General features: G+C 37.4%; 1 protein-coding gene across 2 annotated transcripts; it reads right to left on the bottom strand.

The window, feature by feature from the left end:
- Positions 1-590: 590 nt before the first annotated feature.
- On the bottom strand, positions 591-22,779 carry pcdh12 (protocadherin 12). Of its 2 annotated transcripts, none has more exons than XM_044127050.1 (5): positions 19,511-22,779; positions 15,804-15,895; positions 8,252-8,403; positions 3,167-3,334; positions 591-2,274 (listed from the first exon to the last, which is right to left on the bottom strand). In XM_044127050.1, exons 1-5 carry the CDS (start codon positions 22,361-22,363, stop codon positions 2,027-2,029), a joined length of 3,513 nt encoding a protein of 1,170 aa, XP_043982985.1. In that variant the 5' UTR covers positions 22,364-22,779; the 3' UTR covers positions 591-2,026. The 2 variants fall into 2 exon arrangements, with proteins under 2 accessions (XP_043982985.1, XP_043982986.1); XM_044127051.1 differs by having other exon boundaries at positions 605-2,274; positions 15,804-15,892; positions 19,511-22,773.
- Between the last annotated feature and the right edge of the window lie 1,774 nt (positions 22,780-24,553).

Genomic DNA, 24,553 nt, shown 5'->3' with positions numbered 1-24,553 from the left:
ATACTCTTAATGGTGTTCAGAGGATGTAAAGTAATGCTTGATACCATTTAATTAATGAACAAAAAACTTTTTATAAGTTTCATAGTTTCTAGTTCAATCAAACTTGAATGTGACAATTTGGGTGCAGTGGCTGTTGAATATTTAAATAAAATGTTGTCCCTGTCATTAGGAAAGTTATGATAGATTTAAACACGTTTGAAAATATAATCCTGGTTTTTTATTTATGAAAATCAGAAATATTCAATTTTATTCATTTGTTAGATTATTTGCTTTCGTATTTAATTTTTTAGCTACTCTTAAATAGGTGATCAATAGTGTTGTTTTCCTTTTGTGTGGATGGGCATTTTTGCGATCCTCATGGAGTGTAACAGCATTTTCTGAACTGCAGAGGGCGCACTGCTCCAACAAATTGACTAAATCCCTGGAGAGTTTTTCATCAAGGTCCACTTGGGTTTTGACCATGTGCCAATTGAAACGAGACCTAGTGACCCTGTTTGACCTGAAATGATCCAGTGAGGAAGCCAAAAGGAAAGCGGCTGTCTCTGTAACAGAAATAGATGTTCATGTTTATGCAAACTGACTCTTCTATATTTCAGATGGACATTTTATTAGAAATGTTACAAAAGTTAGTTTCAATTTAAAATACATTTTCATACTGAAGAAAAGTTTAACAAAAAAATATGTACAAAGTGCTGCTTGATAAACAGAAACAACTACATGTAAGACACTTTTAGGGAATTTCAACAATCACAATCTTTGGCCTGTTCTTCTTTTTGGATTTCAGCTCGATTTTAGTTAAGAGGACAAAAGAAAATGAAAACATTTCCCTCTGTTCCCCTTTGGACTTTATCGGGTTTTGACAGACAGAGATCACCTGCCTCCTTTCCTGCTTTGTAAGCAACATGTTGCAGGATTTCACTCCTTTCAAAAATGCTTCAACCCTTTAGATGCAAATATAAGCAGATTTACTTCTGTTAAAACAACCAGCATGATGAAAAAAGTGTTTGCTGTAACTGAAAAATTAACAGTCGCACTGAGTAAACTTCACAGTTTGTAATTATAAAATGTATCTATGATTTGATATAAATGAAAAAATGTAGATCTTTCATTTTATATTCTCTTTAGATTAAAAAAGATCTTTTTTTCTCATCTGCCTTGTGATTGACTAACTGCCTCCTTTTTCCATGAAAATGTTTCGAAAGCTAAAAACTATATAAGACAAAAAAGCCAATGTTCAATCTGGCAACAGTTATTTAAAAATTCAAATAAAAATAGCTAATATTGTTTTGATTTCTAGAGCCAGACACTTTTGTGGATTAATTATTATTTGTTGTGCATAACTGACTTACTGTCAATGAATTTCATATTATTTTCCAACCATTTGTTCTAGTATTTAAAATACCGCTCAGGAATCAATAACTTGTAAAAATTATCTTGATTTTTTTCCCCCACTTTTTTGGTTGTGCTATTACATTTTTATAAACAATGCTAAAAAAATGTATATAGTACATTTTTATCCTTCTTATTTAACAGTAAAGCCATTAGAGTGGTTAAAAAATTTAAAATAACTGTAGTGTACACTGTTGTTGCTCTCGTCTTCAGTTATTTTTGTTTTGCATTTGTGAGTTCCAGTGTGTGATACAGTGACGTCTAGCAACATATATTACAGTCTGCAGCCAACTGAACACCTCGTACCTCATTCTCCATGAGTCTAAAGATAAAAAAGGTTTTTAAGTAAAGAAATTCACATGTAAGGCTTTATTTCAGTTCCAAATTAGTGATAATAGTGAAGAAAGTTGGATTTTTTTCTTTGCTAAGCAATCAGTCAAAACCTGGAAAATTGACCACTCTGAAGACATTCTTGGGTCTTCCGTAGTATTTGCACAAATCTACTGAAAATAAGCTTTTAAAGTTACTTAATTTTCAGTTCATGGCTTTATACTTTAATTTCTTTTAACCCCAACACTTCGGTCATTCTGGTCCCCACTCCATTTAGTCTTCTGCGATGTGTGAATGCATGTAACAGTCATTGGTGTTGATGTTTTGAGGCCACGGACGGCCTCTTTTCAGAGCAGTTCTTTGGGGCGCTGCCTCCAGCTGTTGTTGTCGCGTCCAAACCCAGAGAGCGTCGGTACGCTGCTGACAGCCTGTACAGGACGTCAGGCCGAGGGTCTGGGTGGGCGTCGGCCTTCTGAGTCATCAGCATCTCAAACAGTGTGCTGACCTCTGACAGCAAAGCTCCGCCCAGCTGGCCATCTTTCTCTGGAGTTTTACCTGAAAAAAGAGTGAGAGGTTGGAAAGTTTCTCCCTGCCAGCACTGAATGGAAAGCATGTTTATAATAAGATACGTAGACATGAAAAATTAATATTTAATCAGTCTGGAATCATATAAGACACTGAGTGAACTCACAATTTACAGTGGCTGTTGCTGTTTTTCCACTTCATAAAATCAGTGACAGTTTAGGATTTTATGTGATACGGCAACACAAATGTAGCACACAATTATGAAGTGGAAATTATATATTTTCTTCTTACATTTTTTTCCCCAAGTAAGAAAAACTAATTCTGAACATTCCCACTGTGAAGCATGGTAGTGGCAGCATCAGGCGGTGGGGATATATTTTTCATTAGCAGGAAAAGAGAAGCTGATCAGAGTGGATGAGATAATGGATGGCGTGGAGGGCAAGACTGTTGTTAAGGGCTTAATACTGAGACTGAGGTGTAACGTCCAGCAGTACTACAACCTGAAACAATCAGTCAGATACCCAGCAGAATGAATCTGAATAAAGCCAGGATCTAAATTGAACTCTGAATCTCCAGTTTATTTGATAATTATTGCTTACATACATTGTCCAATCTTACTAGTATTAAGACATGTAAAAAAGCAATAAAACTATCCCTGTTTTATGTGCAAAGATGGTGAAAAGACTTTTAGCTGCATTGCATTAAAACATGGCTGTAAAATCCAAAATGCATACCACACTTCTTGGATATTTATTTGTTAAGGATTGTGTTTTAATCTCTTTCCCTCCACTTAAATGTTTTACACTGGTTTGTGTGGGTCTAACACATACAATCCCAATAAAATACTTTAAAGGTTGTTGCAGTTGTAGAAATGTTCTAGGGGACGGATACTGTATCTTGAAATGACTCTTGAAACATTTACCAAAGGTGGAGAATGACGAGGTGGAGTTCAGGCCATCCCGCGGCGGAAGCTCGCTTTCAGGAGACGGAGGGCCATTGGGGACAAAGACGTTGTCGTGGTAATCGGCTGTCAGTGGCAGGGAGAGCCTGGCCATCCAGGCGGGGTCACTGATCTCTGAGAAAACATCATCTGTAAACAAAAAGAAAGACATTTAGTGCAAATAATGGGATTCTGAACACTTAGTTGACAGAAAACAGTTTGAAGTGTTAAGATTATTTACCAAGTCAAAGGTTTCTTTTTATCAGAAAAGCAAATATGTGAAAGGCATCTGACTGTGATTAGAATACTAAAGCTAACATGCATGTTTAGTTATTGGAAGGCAATGTGTGATTTAATATTAAATTGAATGACTATGCAGTCCAGGGCATTTTTGTGAGCCCTGAACTGCATGTGAAAGCATGTTAATTTAGGCAAAACAAATATTCATTAAGACACAGTTTCAGATTTAGGGAACCTGTATTCTATTAATCAAAGCAGGCAAACAGCAGCCTTTAGTTTTTTTATAGACACAAGGGACACATTAGATCACCACAAGAATAAACAGCATGCTTTAAATCTTATTCCCCAGATAAAGTGATATCGCATTAGTATTTTATTGATTTCTTCTATGTCACTGTTTTTTTAGAAATGGCTTTGTTTTAGAAGAGTATTTATTGACACTGTGGCACAATGGGTACCTCATAGTACCTCACAATAGTACCTCATTCTGGGCCCTATTCATGAAAAAACCAGAACTAGTCAGAGTTTTTTGAGAATCTCTTTTCATGCAGCCACAAACACCACTTCCATCAACTTAATGCTTTTTTTAAAAAAAAACAGAAATGATCAGTGGGACTTAAAACTTAGAGCCTGAAAACAAGACAGCGCTGGCATGAGGTTTATGAAATAAAAATGGACGTTCAGGCCTAAAATTAAGTTACTATCATCATCTCCACCCCTTTGTATTTGTGTAATTAAACCTAAAATCTGAGTTTGTTGCACATTCAACTCTACAAGAACTGGTCAAATTGAAACCAAGTACCCATTTATGTGTCCTGCTGGTTTCTATGTGCCTCCTCGCTGAGAACAAGGGAGGAAAATCAGGAAACAACACAGGGGTTTTATCTGGCTGATGTTAACAGGAGCTTCCTGCCATCTCTGGCATCCTTTGCTCTTCTGAGCATGCATTAAACATCACGTCCACACTCAAGCAACAAACCTCCTGCAGCCGGAGAGTTCAGCCCCTGTAAGAGGCGTAAACACCGGGTGTGTCTGCGTGGAAAACACAGCAAGCCCAGCTTCTGACTCACAAACAAGCGGGCCACAGATGATTACATGCCTCATTTCATGCATTCACTATGTCTGAGTTTATCCTTTTGTATAAATCTCCTAATCTTTTTCCTTGGTCCCCATTATTCCATCCTGTTTATTTGCTGCTCTTCCTGCTGTGACAGCTTGAGTTCCTCTTTAGGCTATTTAGGTTTCATCTGATCTAATTTAGTTGAAAAACATGAAAGATCTTCTCGACATGTTGCTGGAATCTGTTCAAATATGAAAAGGACTAAGTCAGATTTAGCCCTATGCAACCCTGTCTTTTTCTAAAAATAATCTTCTAGGTTTTACTGTCTGAAAATGTTCTCAGATATTCATTTTAAATACTGCTACTGGACACACAAAGTTAATTGCACAAAAATCTAAGATCCTTAAATTCTACCAATCTCTGGGACCTTTGTGAAGATTAGAATATATTTTTAATATTAATTTGAATTCTTAAAAACATAAATTATATTTTAAATAAATGTAATGCCAACAATTTTATTCTAAAAAAAAAAGATGGGTCTTTCCTTCACATTATCCCTTTTTCTATTGCACTTTTTCCTTCAAATCAGCTTGCTGGTTTAACCTCCCTGTGTTGAGTGACAATGACCGTGTACTGGACAACACTTAAATAATCTTCTTTAAACATCACTTTCAGTGATATATTTAAATTTTCTGACTAAATAATGTTGCATTAGCTGTAATTTAATTTGTAGAAATAAATATGAAATATGTCAGTATGTGTCTAATGAATCTATGAAATAGAGGACTTTCATATTTTGAAAAAATTACTGGACTAAAATAACCATTTTATTATATTCTATTTTAATAAACCGTGTAAAAATCAACACATTTAATACATTAGATTACTGAAAAGTTCATTTATTAGTAACTCAGCTCATTAACTTAAGCACAATATGGATTAATTATACTCAGACTGACATTTTAAAGGTTTGGTTTCTGCTAATTATGATGATATTCTGCCCACAGCCATTGAAAACACTTTTAAGATTTGAATTCTGCATTAGACCAATAAAAACACTGAAAGACTGAAAGGTCTGTTTAGTACCTGGTTAATGGTAATAAACATTGTAACACTAATTTTAATTTATTAAATATGATTACATATATACTTTATACATACATATTTTATGTTAAGTTACAAAATATAGATTAATCTCTGTTGATACAACAAGCCAGAAGGACATTTTCTGCTGGAATCAGTTTGCTGCTTATGTTTTCATGACATATTGATTATGGTATTTCAAACTGAATTGAATTGAATAAACTATCCATCCATCCATCCATCCATCTCTCTATTTTGCCTTAACACAATGCACCTACATCTCTTACCTTTTCAAATATTTGTTTTTAATTTTGAGAATCTTTTTTTTTAAATTAGCTTTTCACTTCAACTTTATATATTTTATGCTACACTCTGGAGCATGGTGATATTTTTCTATGTGAAAAGTGTTATCTAAATAAAATATGCTTTACTTTCACTGTGGACCAAACTAATTTCACTTGAATTATTGATACTATTTATGTGAAGATTAATCATTTATAATAGGGGAGGGTTTTGGTTCTCGCTGCACAATGGCAGACTTTGAGGTTGGTCTTTAATAAATGAGACATTTAAAAGTGAAAAATAGTTTGAAACCTAGACAGATGTTTTCCTCACAAAAAGGAGAGGCTCCATATTTCACTGCACTATAGCATCTGTCTGAAAATCCAGAAATAGGCTGTCCCATCAGCCACCAAATGAATGTAATTGATTAAAAATTTTCTCAGCTTTGACTGATCAAAAACTGTTGGTCTCCTTCATCTAACCACAACCAGATGTGGGGACTGTAATGTACCATCACACACAGAAACACACACTGATGTTTCCACGCAGAGTGGTTTAAACCGCCCCTGAGTTAACCCTTTCCCCTTCAAACTCCCCCTTTCCACTCATTGTGTAGCAGCATTAACACAAAGGACGAGAAATTCAAAGTTTCAGGCTATTCTTCAGAAATTTTTATTATTCATTCAGTGTTTGTTGGTTGTAAAATAAGATCAACATAGCCTTTAACTTTGGTAATCAACTTTTTTTCTGTGTGGAGTTCTGACCTGACTAAGCTACACACATTTTTTTACCCTAAAATGTAAAGAATGAGGCAAATTTTGTCTGTGAATCATTCAAGTAAGGAAAAAAAAAATAATGCTCTAGAATAATGCAGCTTTCAACACAACCTGCCAGGTCTCAGGTCTCAGGTCTCAGGTCTCAGGTGTGCATTACACTCATTTCAGCCCCTGCAGGCCAAAAGATGAGTCAACCATCACACACACAGGAAAAACACACTCCCACTCACTCTTTTGTTTCTCTCTCTTCCGACGAGTCATAAAGTGAAGCTTGGCCCTCCATCATCGGGCAGTAAACCCCCCTGATCGCCTGGAGGCTCCTGCAGCCTCCAAACCACAATACCAGGAAGAAACTGTTTAACACACAAACTGTGTGCACTCAGACGCCTGAGTTCTTCATGCCACTGAGAAAGTCCCGGCTAAACAATGTTTGAAGTTTAACAGCTGAAGCATGTTGATTAGTTCGATGAAGACTCGCCAACACAGCCAAACCCAAACCTATGTCTAATGATCTCCTTCCAAGTTGAAGACACAAAAACTTTATAGTTTGGATATACAAGAAAAACACTTCTCTCCCAATTGGTTCTGCAATATTGTTTCTTTGGGAATTTTTTCACATTCATCCATATATATACTGTATTCATTGTCCAGCTACAATACTCACCATCATATTCATGTGGCAATAAATTTCAGAACAATTTGTCATAAAATGATGATTTGATAATGGGAAACAAATTATGAAGCATGGAGGAACTTCCACATTTGTAGTTTGATCAAAGTGGTTCGGAAATAGCAAAAACTTACATATTTTATTAGTCTTCAGCTTTTCTGTATATCAACTGACAGTTATTTTTTTATTTTGTTTATTAATTCTTTGTACATTTTGTCAGTGTCACACAGTATCTGGTGTTGTTGATGTGGTTAGTAAAGAAATCATCAGTTTGAATCTGAAAAATGTTATGAATGGGTGCAGATTCCAGAGGAACACCGTTTTCCTGTTATTTCCTGCTGCCTTCCTGTTTTCTTCTTTTTGACATGTTGATTGTAAGAGAGCAGTCTGTATGTTGTCTGCACGAGCCAAAGTATGTCACAGCTCGTGCAGACAACCGCATTTTTAATCTGGGGATTTTACATTGACCCAGGATTTTTAAAACCCTAGAAAGATTTAGAACACACCTACCAAAAATAGGCATAAGCACTGATAACATTCACAACTGGTAGAATTCACATTGTTAATGTTACAAACAAAATCCACTTTTGCTGTGTTTAAAGACATCAGCTTTGACATCAGCTTTATTTTACTTGAATGACTCTTCAGCAGAAATAATACATTTTATTGAAGACCTACAACTAGAACAGTCATTCATGTCTCTGGAAAAAGACGCACTTTAGGTTTTGATTATTTTTGGTAATAAAATATGCTTAATATTTTAATATGCTTAATATGCTTAATAATATTGCTTAATATTAGCTTATACTCAGAAGTAGCCAAGAAATTATTGTTATACCAGACAATGTTCATTGTTTTGGGTGTGCAAACTTAAATTTAGAACACACCATTAAGTTTTACCCGAACATCTTTTGTAAGGGTGACTTCTTTTTTAAATGTATCTTATAACATGTTACCTGGGCTGTTGAGCAGGTTATTGAGGCCTTCTTCCAGCTGTGGATCTATGGGTGAGTCTCTTCCTGCTTCCCAGTCCACATCACCAGCCTCACTCTCTCCATGTCCACTGTCTTTGGTGCTCTGCCAATCTGAGCAGTCGTGACCTCCATATCTGCAGACAATTATAAGAAAATGTTGATTAATTTCATCCAATTTTCCATTTTTAATATCAAATATATCAAAAATCCAGATTGTGTAAATTGAAAAACTAAAGTTTGAAAAGGTCTTGTCTGTAGTGAACAGAAATGGATAAAGATCCTTGGAAATATCACAACAGTTGGATGGCGTTAAAAAAAAGAAGCAAAACTAGGTAATTAAATGAACCAGATGAATATCATAAATTGCACAGTTCAATCTAGTTGAAGCTAAAACCAGAAGTAGTTGTGAACCCCTTTAATTACACTAAATTTGACTGAAATCTGCACTGTTAGCCTTTGCTGTATTTTCTACAGCTAAATACCGCAAAATGCCCAGTAAAACTAACATAAAACATCTTTACAATTAGTTACTGTAATTTGCATTGCATTATGGGTAAAGGACATTGTATTACAGTAACTTACTGTATGTTTTGAAGTTGCAGTAAGTTACTGTTTACACATTGCAGTAGTGGTACTGTACTTAGAATGTCTTGTACTGTTAGCCTTTGCTGTATTTTTTACAGCTAAATACATAAAATGCCCAGTAAACTAACATAAAACATCTTTACAATTAGTTACTGTAATTTGCATTGCATTATGGGTATAGTACATAGTATTACATTAACTTACTGTATGTTTTGAAGTTGTAATTTACTGTTTACACATTGCAGTAGTGGTACTGCACTTATAATGTCTTTGCGCTGGCCATGTAAGAATTCTATTTGATTTCCAACGGTCATCATAGATGTTTCATCGTGGTTCCCTGTTTCTGTATTTTTACTCCTTTAGTGGTTAACATATTTTTAAGGCAGAAAGAGAGTGTGTACTTTCGTTTTTCACATCCTAGCTAACATTAATATGCAGTTTATCTGGCTACGTCATCAAGGGTGGCTTCGCCCAACGTTTTTCTGATGACGTTTGTTTTAAACTCGAAGCTTTTTCCGTCCAGTGCAAGTGCAGCTCTGTCGCCGTGCTGTGGGCTCACACTGCTTCAGCTCTTCGCAATACAGGTAAAAAAACACTTCTTAGAAAACTGTTTGAAGCCAAAACTTAATCTGGATATGTACATTTTAGATGGAGCTAACGTAACTTATAGCATCATGCTGTAATGCTATAACTTAGCATGAGGTGAAAGATAGAAAAATATGATGGTGTTATTTTTTGAGCTGGTTCGGAATTAACGTTAGCTAAGGTGCTAATTTTACCGAAGGTTTTAGCTTGACTTTTGCCGCTAAATCTTCCTCGAACGACTAGCTTTGGGTTGAGATAAGCTCAGTGCTGAGTGTCTGTTAGCATTGTTGTTACATTCTTTGTCGAACAATATAACGTTAACTGATAATTGATCCCCCTTTTTTTAAAATAACTAATAACTAATTATCTAATTATTTTATTAGATAATAAAATAATCTAATAACTGTTCATTTGTTTAAACCATGACCTTGCAAATGTTAAGAGTGCAGATTAGCTAGGTCAACAAGGATGAATTCTAATTTGTTCTTTTTTTTCTTTTTGTCAGATGACTTTTTTTTTTACTCCCAAGCTTTTTTCCTCCAAGTGGCTGTGCAGTTCTGTCCTGCTGAGTGCTAACATAGTTTCAACTCTTGAAAAGACAAGACAACAGGTAAAAAGACAGCTCTTCAAACATATTTGAAGCCACAAAATAGTCTGGAAATGTAGAGGAGCAGCTAACCTAATCTATAACTTTGAGCTTGCTACAGCTAGTTAGCCTGCTAAAGTATCATTACATCTCCAACATAGTATATAAGAGTCTGTAAATGAGGACAAAGGTGGAAAACATTCAAGTGGTTTCTGTTATTTTTTGAGTTGGTTCAGCAGGTGGACAAAAAAGTTAATTTCCAACCCTGGTTACATATAAGGACTGTTCACCTGTTTAAACCATGCTCTTACAAATTTAAAGTTAAGTCAGTACTAACAGGTGCAACTATGTACAGGTGTAAATTCTGCAGTATTTGTACTTCATAATTTAGAGAATTTTGTAGTCATGTGAAGAAACATCAACACACAGCTAATTATTGGTTTCGTTGTGGAATACAGCAATGTCCTACTTCCGTCAGAGAAAAAGAAAACATTTCAAAGAAAAAGACTCAATCTTCATCTTGGTTGATGTAATTTTATATCAACTCTTAACTTAAAACACACATCTTAAATCAGAATTGTTCAATTAATTTGTTAAAGGTATCAATTCACCCAAATCACAAACATTTTGTTAACCCATATTGTACTTAGCCATTCAGATATTGTACTTGTGGAATGTAATGCTTTAAAAAATCCGTTTAGCCTCACAAACTGTCATTCACATCCGCAGTTTCAGAGTGATAGCAGGATGTAGGGGTAAAGTCTAGTCTAGTCTCCGGGGTGAGGTTCTCAAAAACCCGTTGTAATCTGGGTGAACTGGCCCTTTAAATATAAATTACTACCAGTAATTCATATTTAAGAGTTTTCCTTTTATGTTTCAAAGGTATCTTCCACCAAGATGTCTGTTGAGATGGAAATGACCTTACCTACAACACCAAGGGTAATCATGCTTGGTAAGAGGAATATTTTCTATCACTATAATTTTTTTGTAGCAATGTATGTAATAGTTATGGTAGTCTGTACTTTTACTCACTAGCGTTAGCCTGACAAGGGTTTGTCTATTTTAGGAAATAGCTTGATGTCTGCAACCTGGTGGATGGTCAGTATGGAGGAGAAGGTATTTTTCAAGCCTGAGCAACTACATGACTTTGCCAGCGTCCTTGCTGTCTTTTTGGGTCATATTATGTCTTCAATCTGGAGTATCAGGAGTCAGCATCCACCACACTGGAGATGATACAACGGTAAGTACTTTACACCAAACCATTTATGAATAAAATTTAATGACAGTTTGACTGATGATGAAGAACCATAGCTGATTGCTGTATTGCATGTCTTCATTTTAAAAAATACAATTAATATATTTTATTTCTGTTAAAAGATTCTTTGTGAGGATCAATCCAGATGTTGGTACCAAATGCACAGCCAAAGTCAGTACAAGCTGCAAGACGGGAAGTCAAGAGGAAAGTAGTCAGTGTCAACTCCCGGATCAACACCTTCCTCAAACGACTCGCTGAATTTGAATAGAGGACTTCCAACTAGGTAAGCATTTTACCAAATGTTTATTATTTTATTGTCCACCAACAAAATGACTAAAAAGATTGTTATGACATGTTGTATTTCATCGTCTCCTTGGGGACATTTGCAGGGTCTCAATACAGTGCATAATCGTTTGAATTAGTGAAGACTGACTGACTGCTTTTGCCATAAACAATCCAAAAACCTGAAGTGAAGCCAGTCCTGCTCATTCTTTATGCAGCTTCTATTATCACTTCAGTGTAATTGATTTTTTTTTAAACAAATTATCAACTTAATGCTGCTTTATGCCAATGGTTTTATGCATTTGGACATTGTCACTTCAGCTTAATTTGTCAGCCTTCCTGTTGATTTGAAAATGTAGATAACTTCCTGACCATCTCATGACCTTCCACATCGTCTGTCTTATTCTTTACAGTTCAGCTTCCACAAGATGGATCTCACTGATTTTGTTTGACGAATGGAATAAAAGTTCTTCTGATGTAGGAAATGCATCTGATATAACAATATTTATTGATATGAATGTCTACCATACAGTACATTATCACACTTGCACTGTTTTTGTGATGTATTGTGTAACAGTGCACATTTAAGCTACTGTTAACTGCTTTCTGACAATGCAGCCTCTGCTGGTTTTTGACTGTTCACCATTTGAATGATATACGTGTTCATGTTGGTGCATACCTGATGTGGTACATAAAATTTGTAGTGCCCAATTTTTTTAGTTGTTCTTTTGTTGTACAGTGTGGAACAAATAGAAAAGGTTATGTAAAGATTGTTACTGTTATTGGATCCAGATGCATTCAAGTGTCCATATTGAATGAAATACAGTTCATATTCAAATGAAGTTAAGTATATTCTATATATTTTTTAAAAGTCAGTCTTTAAATAGTTTATGGCTGGTACTTGATGCACACATGTTCATGTTGATACATACATGTGCCATAAAAAATATTGACATGACCTGTAGTGTGTTCTATGGTTTTGTTGTTTTATAGCACATTATATTGTATTGTGACATTGTTCTTTATGATATTGTGAATATATAAATGGATTTTATTTCAACAAATCTGCTGAAAATAAATACCCGTTTTTATTCACAGTACTTGGACTAAAATTTCTTTTATGAAATTTTTCGGTTTATGGCAAAATATTCTTGTATTAAAAAATGTAAACTTTAATTTACAGTAAAACTGACTTTATGTTGTGAAACAAGTTTACAGTAGACCAGCTTTACTATAAAATACATTTACAGTTTTATGCTATAAACTACATTTACAGTAAAGCAGTTATAACTGCAAAGCACACTCACAGTAAAAATTAACTGTGAAATATAGAATGTCAATTACAGTAACTTACTGGCAACACTGTTGCCAGTAAGGTACTGTAGAATGTCAATTACAGTAACTTACTGGCAACACTGTTGCCAGTAAGTTACTGTAATTGACATTCTACAGTAACTTACTGGCAACACTGTTGCCAGTAAGTTGCCAGTAAGTTACTGTAGAATGGCAACTACAGTAACTTACTGGCAACACTGTTGCCAGTAAGTTACTGTAGAATGGCAACTACAGTAACTTACTGGCAACAGTGTTGCCAGTAAGGTACTGTAAAATTACAATAAAAAGTCTAACAGTGTGTTTTAGATGAATGTTCACATTCGCAGGTATCTTTGTTTATTTATTGAACTTTTATTTATACAACAAAAAGTGGGAATCGACTGAATGTATCAAAATCACAGAAGTTAAAGCTTAGCAGTAAAGCTAATGTTTAACTTTAGTTAGAAGGTACATTCGCTTTCATTTTGTAAATATTCATTCAAAATTTGTCAAAAAAATTGTTTATTCTCCCATAGCTTAAATGTGATATTTACATAATGTGTTTCTTTACAATAAGCATTATTTATTTTCAGTTCAAATTGTATCAACTTTTCTAGTAAAAGTCAATCAAACCTTGTTTTAGAAACCTATTAGCATGCAATCATCCTTCAAAGATTTGTTTACCCAGAAACTGCAGCCAAAAACAAGCTTATTGTTCTTGTATTGATGACGCCTAAAAAAACAAAAGAATTATTTTAATCTTATAAAGAACAAGTTTGTTCAAAGGTCTTCATGAGTATAGGAAGGTCTTTGTGTGTGCAAACTGAAGCACTGTGTGCATCAAGGTGATGTCAGCTCACATCTCATCTCTAATCAACACTGAGGTAGGGCTGACTGTCAGCAAATCTGAATCACTCCAACAAAGCCGTTTTAACCTGCCTTCATGCACAGAAGCACTTCAACTCTCTGAGGTTAGGAGACACTCTTCCTGTGACTTTGACTGTTTGCCTTTTTGTCCTGTTTGTCTGTTGCTGTTATTTTAGTCTCAGCAGGTCAGTTGGTCAGAAATACAGCGGAAGGGATTTACCTGTTTCAGTTTTGGTCTTTGACCACATATATTATAAACAAAAGTTAAAGGGGAAGGACAGATAACAAAGCAACTGTACATGCAGTCCATACTTTGGCTTTGAAAAGTTTATTTTAAAGTTGACCTCAGCAGCATACAAGATACCTTGCAGGCAATAAAACCCGCTCTCCTCTGCAGTACACGTCAATCTCCATCACACCAGATGAAAAAACATCTGTAAGTTCTTTGAATTGGTGGCATTCTCCTTTAATGTCAGTGTTTCCTAACAGAGGAATCCTCGTTTGATCTGAAAGCGCACCGATGATCACAACCTGAGACCTGCAGCCAGCTGGCTCTAGCACAAACCTCAGCTGATGAAAAGAAAAGAGAAAAAAAAACACAATCCTGAATCTTTCCTGCTGGATTTCTGAGGGTTTCAAGGTTGAGTGAACTCAGAGGTCAGCAGGAGGACACAGCAGACCTGCAAGGTGCTGCGAGGATTTTATCTCCTTATATAGCTACATTTCAATAGATTACAATATATCAATGAAAGTAAATTAATTTGAATAATTTAATCTAAAAAGTGAAATTTGTGCATATCATTTACACACAGAGTTATGTATTCAAAGCATTTATTTCAGGTCATTTCGATGAATACTTCTTGTACCTAAGAAAAATAGATATTTAGTATGTGAACCAGGAAAAAAAAGACAATTTCTAAAGAAGGTAACTGTTCGAAGAGTGTTGTATCTAAGTATATAAATGAATATTTCACTGGCGTTTCTAATGCTAAGCCACTCCTGAGCCAGAGAGAACATCTTGAGCTCCTTACATGTGCCAAGGAATAAAAGGACTGGATCCTTGTTTGGTGGTCCAAAGTCCTCTTTTCAGATGAAAGTAAGTTTATATTTTATTTAGAAATCAAGTTCTAAAGAGTCTGGATGAGGAGAGAAGAGTGTGGAGTTGGTCCACTCTGTTTTATTAAGTCCAATGTCAAGACAAGACAACTACTTCAGATTGCAAGTAGTTGTCTTGCAATCTGAAGGTTGTTTGTTCAACATAAACTCCAGCTTCCTCCTGTCACATGTTCATGTGCTCCTGGCACTTAATCCCATGTTGCCTATTAATCTGCATATTGGCATATAAGTGTGTGCATCTTTGTGAGTGCAAACAGATGAATATGGCTTTAGTGCTTTGGGTGGTCAGTATGACTAGAAAAGTGTGATATATATTCAGTCCATTTAGCTGTCTATTAGCAATTTCTAGACCACATTTTATGTAGATGCTGATTTTATTTCCCAGGAGGACTTAACACCTGCTCAAGCTATCAAAAGTGTGACAGTATCACCATGCTTGATTGGCCAAAATACTTGCCTAACAAAAATTTCAAAGAGAAACTTTGGGTATTGTGAAGATGAGAGACACCAGAACCAGTCGTCCAGATGAACTAAAGGCTGGTAATAAAGTGACCTGGGCTTCCTGGAGAGAAGCAGGCTGATTATGTTTACCAGGGCTAATTGAAAACCAGCCCTGGTAAACATATATTAAGTACATGTTCTCTTCAAAATGCAAAAATTTCAAATTTCAAATTCCATTCTTGTTTTCATTGTGTGATATTTTTACTTTTTAAGTAACTGTTTTTTTGGTTTTCAATAGCTGCTAACCCCTAACAGATATTTGATGAATTACAACCAGGAAGATGATGTGCCTACACAATAACTTTGATGATAATCAAAGTCAGAATTCCTGCAGCTTACTCAGGCAAGGGTTATGGTTTAGAAAAATCTGGACCTCGTCTTTAAAAAAAATAATAATAATAACAATCAACTTCAGAGGGCGAAAGGGGAAATTTCTTACATACCTGCCGTTCCGATGGGAATACTTGTTTCCGCGGAAGTTTGTCCTTGGTTGCAACTGACCCTGACGGAGCAGAGAGAGGAGCTGAGAGATCTGCTGCAGGAGAGAAGAGAAACAGAAGGGAATAATAAACATGAATTTCTCTCATTTCAGCATTTTTTTTTCTCTCGAGTTCTCAGGTTACCTAACTCCCAAAAAATACAATAACATATTCTATGCATATGAAAAGTATTTTTATATGTATACTTTAGTATTTCAATATTTTTATTGTTGAACTCAGATGTAGTTTAGTTTTTATATTTGTACTTTTTGAAGTGGTCGGTCACACCTCCTGTAACTATTCAGATGCAGCATGATTAAAGTCAAATTGTGCAAAACATTTAAAGCACTTTTAAAGATAAGAGAGCTGCACCATGGTACAGTTGTTCGCAGTGTTGCGTCACAGTTGGAAGGAGCAGGTTTAAAACGGAGAGGAATGGAGAGATTCTGCTAAATCTGATTTTATAGGGGTTTTTTTCAGTTTGGAGCATCTTCATGACAGCCTCGAAGGTCACATTGAAAAATAAATAAATATAATTTTCCAAGAGACAAAAGTCAAACTCTAGAAGCTCAGACTAAGTATGTGATAATGGGGTCAGTCAGGCTTGTTGATAAGTTTTGTGCTGTTTTGCATTTAATCAGACAGAACAAGTGTGTTTGAGGTTTTGACCAGTTAAACAATGAGTGCAGCTTTTTTTTAGATGAACTTTCTTTTGCTTTGTTTTAGAGTTTCAGTGTGAGAACCAAGCTCATTTGTCCATCTCACTGCTTGCAGTTTTTCTGCTGACAGCTCTGTTATGCAGCGGATACACACTGCTCTCCAGAGAGGAAAAATACACACACTAGCAAAGGTGAGTGTGTATACTCATATTTGACTGTTGTAACCATGATTGTTGTGTGTTTTTGCACGTGCATGCCACTGTGGTGACAGGAAATGGCCTCTACGTAAAAGCCCATTCTTCTCTTGCTCGGCTTCCTTCCAGGATGGACAGAGAAATATTAATGTGTGTGTTGTGTGGAGGTGAACAGCGAGTCTCAGACTTTCCGGCCGTCCAGTAGGCCTCTTCCTTTGTGACCTCGAGGGAGGAGAGAAACATCTGAGGTGTGATGAGTGCCAACTGGGACGACTGGGAGGGTTCTGGAAGAAAGCAAAGCTTGGCACAAACTAAGAAAGCCTCTTCCTGTCTGATGAAAATCATGTGAGGGCTTTGGGGCTCGTTGCAGTCTTTGTCCTCTGTCTGCTGGGCGTTGGTGGTAGCTTTAGACCTCAATGAGGTCTAAATTTGCTAATAAATATACTTCCTATAAAATTCAGCTAAACTTTCAGTAATTAAGTTTATTAATTAAGGAACTAACTACAGTCTTTCTTTAGATGCCAACTCTCTTTCTACTCTGGTCAAATAGTCAACAAAACTTTTTTTTATTGGACCCAATAAAATATGATTTTTTGAAAACTTTTGATTGAAATGTCTAGTTTATATTCAGCAGTTTGCACACTGAACTATCAACTGATCAAGGCAGCACTTCAAACAAACTGTTTCCTTGTGTTGACATAACAGAAAAGGGGAAATAAATGAGCCAAGATATCAACAAGAGAATCGTGAACCTCAATAAGTCTGTTGCATCCTCGGGTAAAATTTCCAGTTCCCTCGAGAAACCATGTTCATCTGTCCCAAGAATTATTTTGCAAATATTCAAAACATGAGTTTTTGCAGCCATCACACCCTTTAGGATGAAGACAAGTTCTGTGCCCCAAAGACTGATGTGTTTTAAGGAAAATGTGGGCAATAACTCCAGAGCAAAAGCAAAGCGCCTTGGTGGTTGAATTTGTGTCATTAATCACAGTGAAAAAACTGATTTACAAAATGGGACAAAAAGCCATTCCACAAAAGCAACATAAAAAGTCTGATTTCAGTTTGCAAATGGACAAAGAGCTTCATTTTGGTCTGATAAAAGTGAAAAAAATGTGTCTGAACTTGAACGGAGTCAAAAAAAATGTTATTTGAAGCATATAATACAGCAAAAAAGAAATAGAGAACTAACTGTGACAAACAGCAAAAGTTTAGTCAGAATCAGTGTCAGGCAGTTGTGAAGTCTCAGGCACTCACATTAATTGAACAAAATAATTTAGAAACCCATCACTGCTTTTTCAGAAGTTATAGAAAAATTACTAAAGGTTTGTGCAAACCACAGAAAACACTACTTTTCTTCTACATTTCTATTTATGTTTGGAAGCATTAAACACAATAGGTTTTGTACATTATTGTTATAAAGTTTCTGATTAAAAATAAAACAAAATCATTGCCTATAAACATCTGAAACCCCTTTATGCCTCTATGATTTCTGAGCTGGTGGACAAAAAATTGGTAAAAACTGCAATGTAAGTTTTTCAGGCAGTAGTCAGATCAGTGTAAAAAATATTCTAATCTCTGAAAGACCTTCAGAAAGTAAGAACTACTGATAAAAACCACTTAAAAAATTACAAGTTAGAAACCACCCCGTTTCTCGGTTTACAAGTCAGGCATTTGTATGGAGAGTTAAATCAGCTGCTAACTGAAATAAAATGAATAAATGGTTTTCATATAACACGTAACACACTATTATTTATAGTGTGTTACGTTATTGCTAATTCCCTGCAGACTAAGTGTCTGCAGCTGAGCGTCTCCTCTGATTGTGGATCTGAGCTGTTTTCAGACTGATCTGTTTTTCTTCCCTCCTGCTGCAGCGCTCTTCAGTAAAAGTGATTTGGGGGTCATTTTTCAGAAACAGAGTGGCGTGTCAGGGCGGTTTTAGCTTACACTACAAACACATCACAGCTTACTTTGGCTGACTCCAACCCCCTTGGTCCTCCTCCTTCTCCAGGCTTCAGAATTAGTCAGATACATGATATTCAGTAAGAAAACGAATGTCACAGTTAGTCAGGGGGCATTTTTTTTCTGTGACACATGAGTACCTGAATATGCTGGCTGCTTTAGGCTTCATGGTGATCCATCAGCTAGTTACATTCCCCCGCCCCCTCCCTCCCTTTACTCCAGCCTTTAGGGCGTCTGAATAAGCCATCATACAGGAGGTAGAAAAAGGATGGAGGCTGCTGGAAGGGAAGCTGCTCTGTCTGCACAAGAGATGAAGAGTGGGGGCCAGGGGGTTTGGGGCCTACATCTTTGCTTTCTAATGGACTTCACTTCAGATTAATCTCAAAGCCTGCAGGGGGGACACTTAATTACTTGAACACTAACTGTAAGCACATGTTAAAATAAATGTGATCACCCAGATTTTAGATCTGAGTAAATGGCATTTAAATGAGAGCGAGCAGCAGCAGCAGCAGCAGCAGCCGTGCATTAGCCTTAATGTTTGAGCTACAGCAGAGAATGTAAATAAGAAGACATTAAAGAATCATCCGGTGGATTAGCGAAGTCTTTAATGTCAAACAGATGGGCATATTTATCAATTCAACTTGATGTGCTCTGCCATGAATGTTACTTCTGAACCTATAATAGATCGTTAAAGCTTAAAGGTATGATTCAAAGAGTTTAAATAAGACACTATAGGTTAGTTTTTCTCCAATTTTGCACATTATCATAAAAATGAAAAACTTGTGACTAGATAGACAGACAGACAGATAGAAACATGAATCTCTGAGATAGTGAATGTTGTGATGAAGCTATAACTCACCTGCACCTCTGGGGAAGCTGAGGAAAGCTCGATGGTGTCTCCAAATGCAGCCATGGAGAGACGAACCAGGTTTCGAAGCATTTGCTGGTGTTCTGCATGTTGCTGACCATCTGACATTTTCGGCCTCCTGAGAGTCGCCTGGGACGTCGAACGCTGAGGACGTGACTCTTCGCTTTCTGGGTGCAGCTTATTACGTTTCAAGGTGCTAAAATGTGACAGCGAAGAAGAGGACGAGGAAGGGTTTCTGGTTTTACAGAGGGTCTGGTATGATGTAGCTGGTGTCAGGGTCAAACTCCCATCAAGTTCAATATTTCCAGGTTTCCTCAGTGTTTTGCAGTGATGGCCAACATGTTGAGGGGAATCCACTTCGGGGTAGCTTTGGGAATGGAAGCTGTTGTTTATAACCGATGGTATGAAGTTATACTCTCTCTCGGTTTGTTGATCTTCTGGCAGTGGAGCAGGAGTAAGAGGCTGGACCTCACTGTCTTCCTCAGACGGCTCTTCTTTGCGCCCTCGGATCACTGGAATTAGCTGGATGTCAGATTTTCTGATGTTCTTTTGTGGCCTTCGAGGATGCCGGGTGTAGCTGGATTCAGCCTGTCTGCAATTGTAAGCATGGTTGTCCCGTTTCTCGGGTCGGCAAAATGTTGTCACCAATGCGATGGCCAATAGAAGAAGCAGGCATGTGGCACCCAGGCAGATGGCCATCATCATAGTAAAGCTAAGTTGCCCTCGGTTTCCAGGTGAAGAGTTCTTCAAGTGGTCCTGGAGATTGATAAAAGTTACCTCCAGAGTCGCCTCAGTCTTGTAGCTGGGAGTGCCCATGTCAGCTACAGACAGCTCCATCTTAAAAGTTCTCCCAATCAGCTCAGTGGCATTGGTGGCATTTACAAAAAGCTGCCCTGTATCTTCATCCATCCAGAACAAGCCATTGGTGTTTCCATTTGAAATTATGTACTTTAGCTGTCCGTTGAGTCCCGAGTCTGGATCTTCGGCTTTTATTGTTGATGCAGGAAAACCATTGAATCCATCCAAAACTAAGTGACTGATAGGAGGAGAAGTAGGTTTTTCTTCTGTGTCATTTCCAAGCTCAGTCACAATCTCCCCTTTGTGTGCATTCACAGGGATGCTCACAGAAACCACCCCGTTTCTTGGTTTTGGTTCCTTGATGACTGGAGTGTTGTCATTTAAATCCTGAACATCAATCTCGACTGTGGTCGAACCAGTTAGTGGTGGGTGCCCATAGTCCACAGCTTCAACTATTACAGAGTAACTCTGAGATTCCTCGTGGTCTAAGCTTCGGAGTACCCTTATGATTCCAGTTGTTGGGTGGATGGAGAAACTTTTCTGGTCAGTAAGTTTCTTTATTTTGTAATAAACCTTTCCATTGAGTCCCTGGTCTTCATCACTGGCTTTGACTTCAAGAACTGCATCCTCTTCAACATTGTTTTCCTTAATTGAAGTCTTATAAATAGATTTGAGAAATACTGGTGCATTGTCATTCTCATCTAGAACAGAAACTGGCAAGTTTTCAATAGTAACTAAAGATGGATTTCCATGGTCCTGAGCAATGAGTTTGATGTTATAATTATTAACCTTCTCTCGATCCAAGGAACCATTTGTTACAATCAAATAATTAAAATGATCGCTGGATTTAAGACGGAAAGGCCCTGATCCTTCTTGAATAGCCAGGCTCACTTCTCCATTTTTTTCTGAATCTGCATCATAAACTGTCACCAGTGCAAGAAATGTATCAATCGGAGCTCCTTCCCTAACAGTGGGGACAGCTGAGGTGGGTGAAAGCCATTTTGTGCTAATCCTTGGTGCATGATCATTTACATCTACAAGCTTGATATGCAGCTTGCAGTGAGTTGGCATGCTATTGGGACCATGATCAATGGCCTGTATGTTGAGCACAAAGGATGGCTCCCTCTCATAGTCCAGAGGAGCCTTAACAATCACCTCTCCAGTCTGTGAATCCACATGGAAAAGTTTTTGAAACTCTGCTGGTGTGTGTTTACTGAACCAGTACTTCACCTCACCATTTGCACCTAGGTCTGGGTCAGTTGCTGTAAGCTTGAAGATGGTTGTCCCAATGGGTGTATTCTCACTTAGAGTCACAGTTGGACTGCTCACCTCAAAAGCCGGGCTGTTATCATTTGAGTCCTGAATCACAACATGGACAGACATGCTCCCGGACTTTGGTGGGTTCCCTTTATCGTATGCTACCAGGATCAGGTTAAAAGAGTCCTGAACCTCCCTGTCTAATTCTTTGATAACCACCAGTTCTGCTTGTTTTGACCCACCTGAACCATCTGTCACATCCAAAGCAAAGTGCTGATTGACTGAGAGGGAATAGGTCTGGAGGCCGTTGGGCCCTGCATCGAGATCAACAGCTCGATCTAAAGGGATTCGCATGCGAAGGGGGGCAGTCTCTGAGATCTCCACCTCCTGTGTGGTGTTGGGGAAGCTGGGGCTATGGTCGTTTAGGTCCATCACTTCAACACGGATCCTGAGGCAGTTCACAGAGCCGCTTTTTTTGTAGAGGACACTGAAGGCCACCTCGCAAAGGTTTGATATCCGGCACAGCGCCTCCCTGTCCAGTCGACCTTGGGTGGAGATGACCCCATCTCGAGCCGTGACAGAGAAAGGAAGGGCCTTTACCTGCTCCACCACCTGGAAATCCTCCAGAGGGCCTTCTTCATCCCTCTGACGGAGGTCGTCCAACAGACGGCCGACCCGAGTTCCCGACGGCTGCTCCTCCCAAACCCGGTAATGGATGATTATTGAAGATGACTCAGAGCAGAGAGTCCCAGAGGAAAGGCTCAGAACCAGAAGCAGAGCCAGCAGCATAGTGACATAGAGCAACAGTTACCTTTTATACACTGGCTAAGCTGATTTTTTTTTTTATTTTGACAATAAATAAGAAAGTAAATTAACTTTTTCTATTAAAAATCAATTAAGCAAATTTAATAGTAAGTATTAATATTTTTAACAAATACTAGTTTCTGTCATAAAAAACAATTCTCTTACACAAACTGACTACAGTCACAAAACTGTACGTAGTTTTGTAACAAAAAAAAAAGAAAACCACAAAGCTAAAAAAGAAAACTTCCAGTTGCATTAGAAAAAAAACAAATCAGAAACCCAGAATGAAGATATCATCATTTCATTCCCCATAACCTCTAGCCTCTGTCTGCCTGCTGTTACTCACAGCTGCTGGCGTCCCTGCCTCTCAGTTCATCCTCAACTCAGGGAAGTTTTCCTCCAAGTGAGAAAGTTTGGATTTGTGTTTCCACATGCCAGCAGGGGCGCCGACCAATCAGAAATAAGGAGGAGGGTCACATGCAAATAAGCCGCAACTTGACACAGAGAAAAGCCCTCCTGCCCTGAGGAAACTCAGTGCTTTCACAGAAACATGACACTGCCGCTCCATCACTTAAACCCCCTCTGCCCTTCCAAAGATCTGTGTAAACTCATCACATGCTGCAGGCTGGAACCTTAAATCACTCAGAAAATGTGCTAAATCCCAGCGGGACAAGAGCCCAGAGCACTTGGATCTACCTGAACTCGATCACGGTGACGTATAGTCTGGCTTTTTGACAGTAGAAATAGAAACACAGATAAGACAATAAACCATCACAGCAACAGGCATGTCGTTATGATTGCGTTGAATAACCTTTAGGATGCATTCTGTGTCCTCGAGAGTATTCATAGATGTCAAATGTGAAATAAAATCCAGCTTCTGTGAGTACACTGGCTATGAAGTGAACACAATCCAGAAGTCTGTTTTTAATGTGACAAAACCTCGCATTCCAGCTGTCGTTTAAATATAATTACAGAGAGATTCATCTTTCACCGCACAGTTAGAGGTTGACAAATCTCCCATAGAGTCTCATTTCTGTCATTCCTCAGTGGCTCAGTCAAAATTAACTTAAACTATTGAATAAAATGGAAAGGAATCAAGAAAATTTTGACTTTTAAATGATTTCGTAAGGGACAATTCAAAACATTAATAAAAAGTTTCACAAAATTGTTCAAGACTGTAGCTGTCTTAAATGTTTTTACACTATTAAATCATCTTTCTCACTGCAAAATGATGGATGAATAGTTTTGAAGTAGCGTTATAGCCCTACTGGTTCTCTTATCTGCTTCTAAATAAGTTGTTGTTTCATTCAAGTTCGACTTACCAAATTCTGAGACCTGATAAGGACTTCGCAATGGTTTTTTATCTGTATTTATGCCTAAAACGTTTGAGTGTCTTAAGAATGTAACTTCAACCATCTTAAGCTTCCAATCAATAATCTGTCTTTTTTTTTTTTATTACTGAAGACTGACAGTAATTACACAGTCAATCTTCCTCATCATTGCAGATCAAACTCCAACTTTTCTATGTACCTTTCTTCTGCCCAACACCTGGGAAATACACATAACATTACTCAACTGTGAACTGTTTGAAAATAAGCAAAGGTGAGACCCTGATACTCCCAGACCTGAAACCATCATCTCTATGGTTCACTAGAATCATTAATCTGAATTCTAAATTTAGATCAAAGCCATGACCGATTCACGTTAAATCATTGTTTGAATCTGAGAAACCCAAATGTCTCCTATGTCTATCCGTTTCTGGAACCTGTTGAAGAAACCTAAATCTGAGAGGAACAGAGGTCAACCAGTCGCATTAGGTTATCTCCAAAACAAACAGCCTCAGCCTCTTGTCTGCAACAAATCAGCTAACACTGTTAGTGTGTGGCTCAGTTTGTGCCTCTTGTCTGCTGAAAAGCTTTTAAGGAGAGAAGAACATTTCTCCAGACACACACATGCACACGTCTGCTTCCAATTAACCCACTACCTGCATAAAAGTGTGTGGTAGGAAGTTACACACTGTCAGTTTTCCAATGTCCACTTACAACTGAGGTTGTTAACATTACTGTATCTTTTCAAGAGTCCCAACTGTTGCTTTTTTGGACTAGTTGCACTCGCCGCACATTTTCCAGATGATATTTACCTAAAATGTAACGTAGATACTTTTTGTAGGTTGAA

This window comes from Gambusia affinis, linkage group LG09 (assembly GCF_019740435.1).
Source record: "Gambusia affinis linkage group LG09, SWU_Gaff_1.0, whole genome shotgun sequence".
Lineage (NCBI taxonomy): Eukaryota > Metazoa > Chordata > Actinopteri > Cyprinodontiformes > Poeciliidae > Gambusia > Gambusia affinis.
The sequence above is the reverse complement of the archived record's forward strand: the minus strand, read 5'-3'. Positions and strand labels throughout refer to the sequence as shown.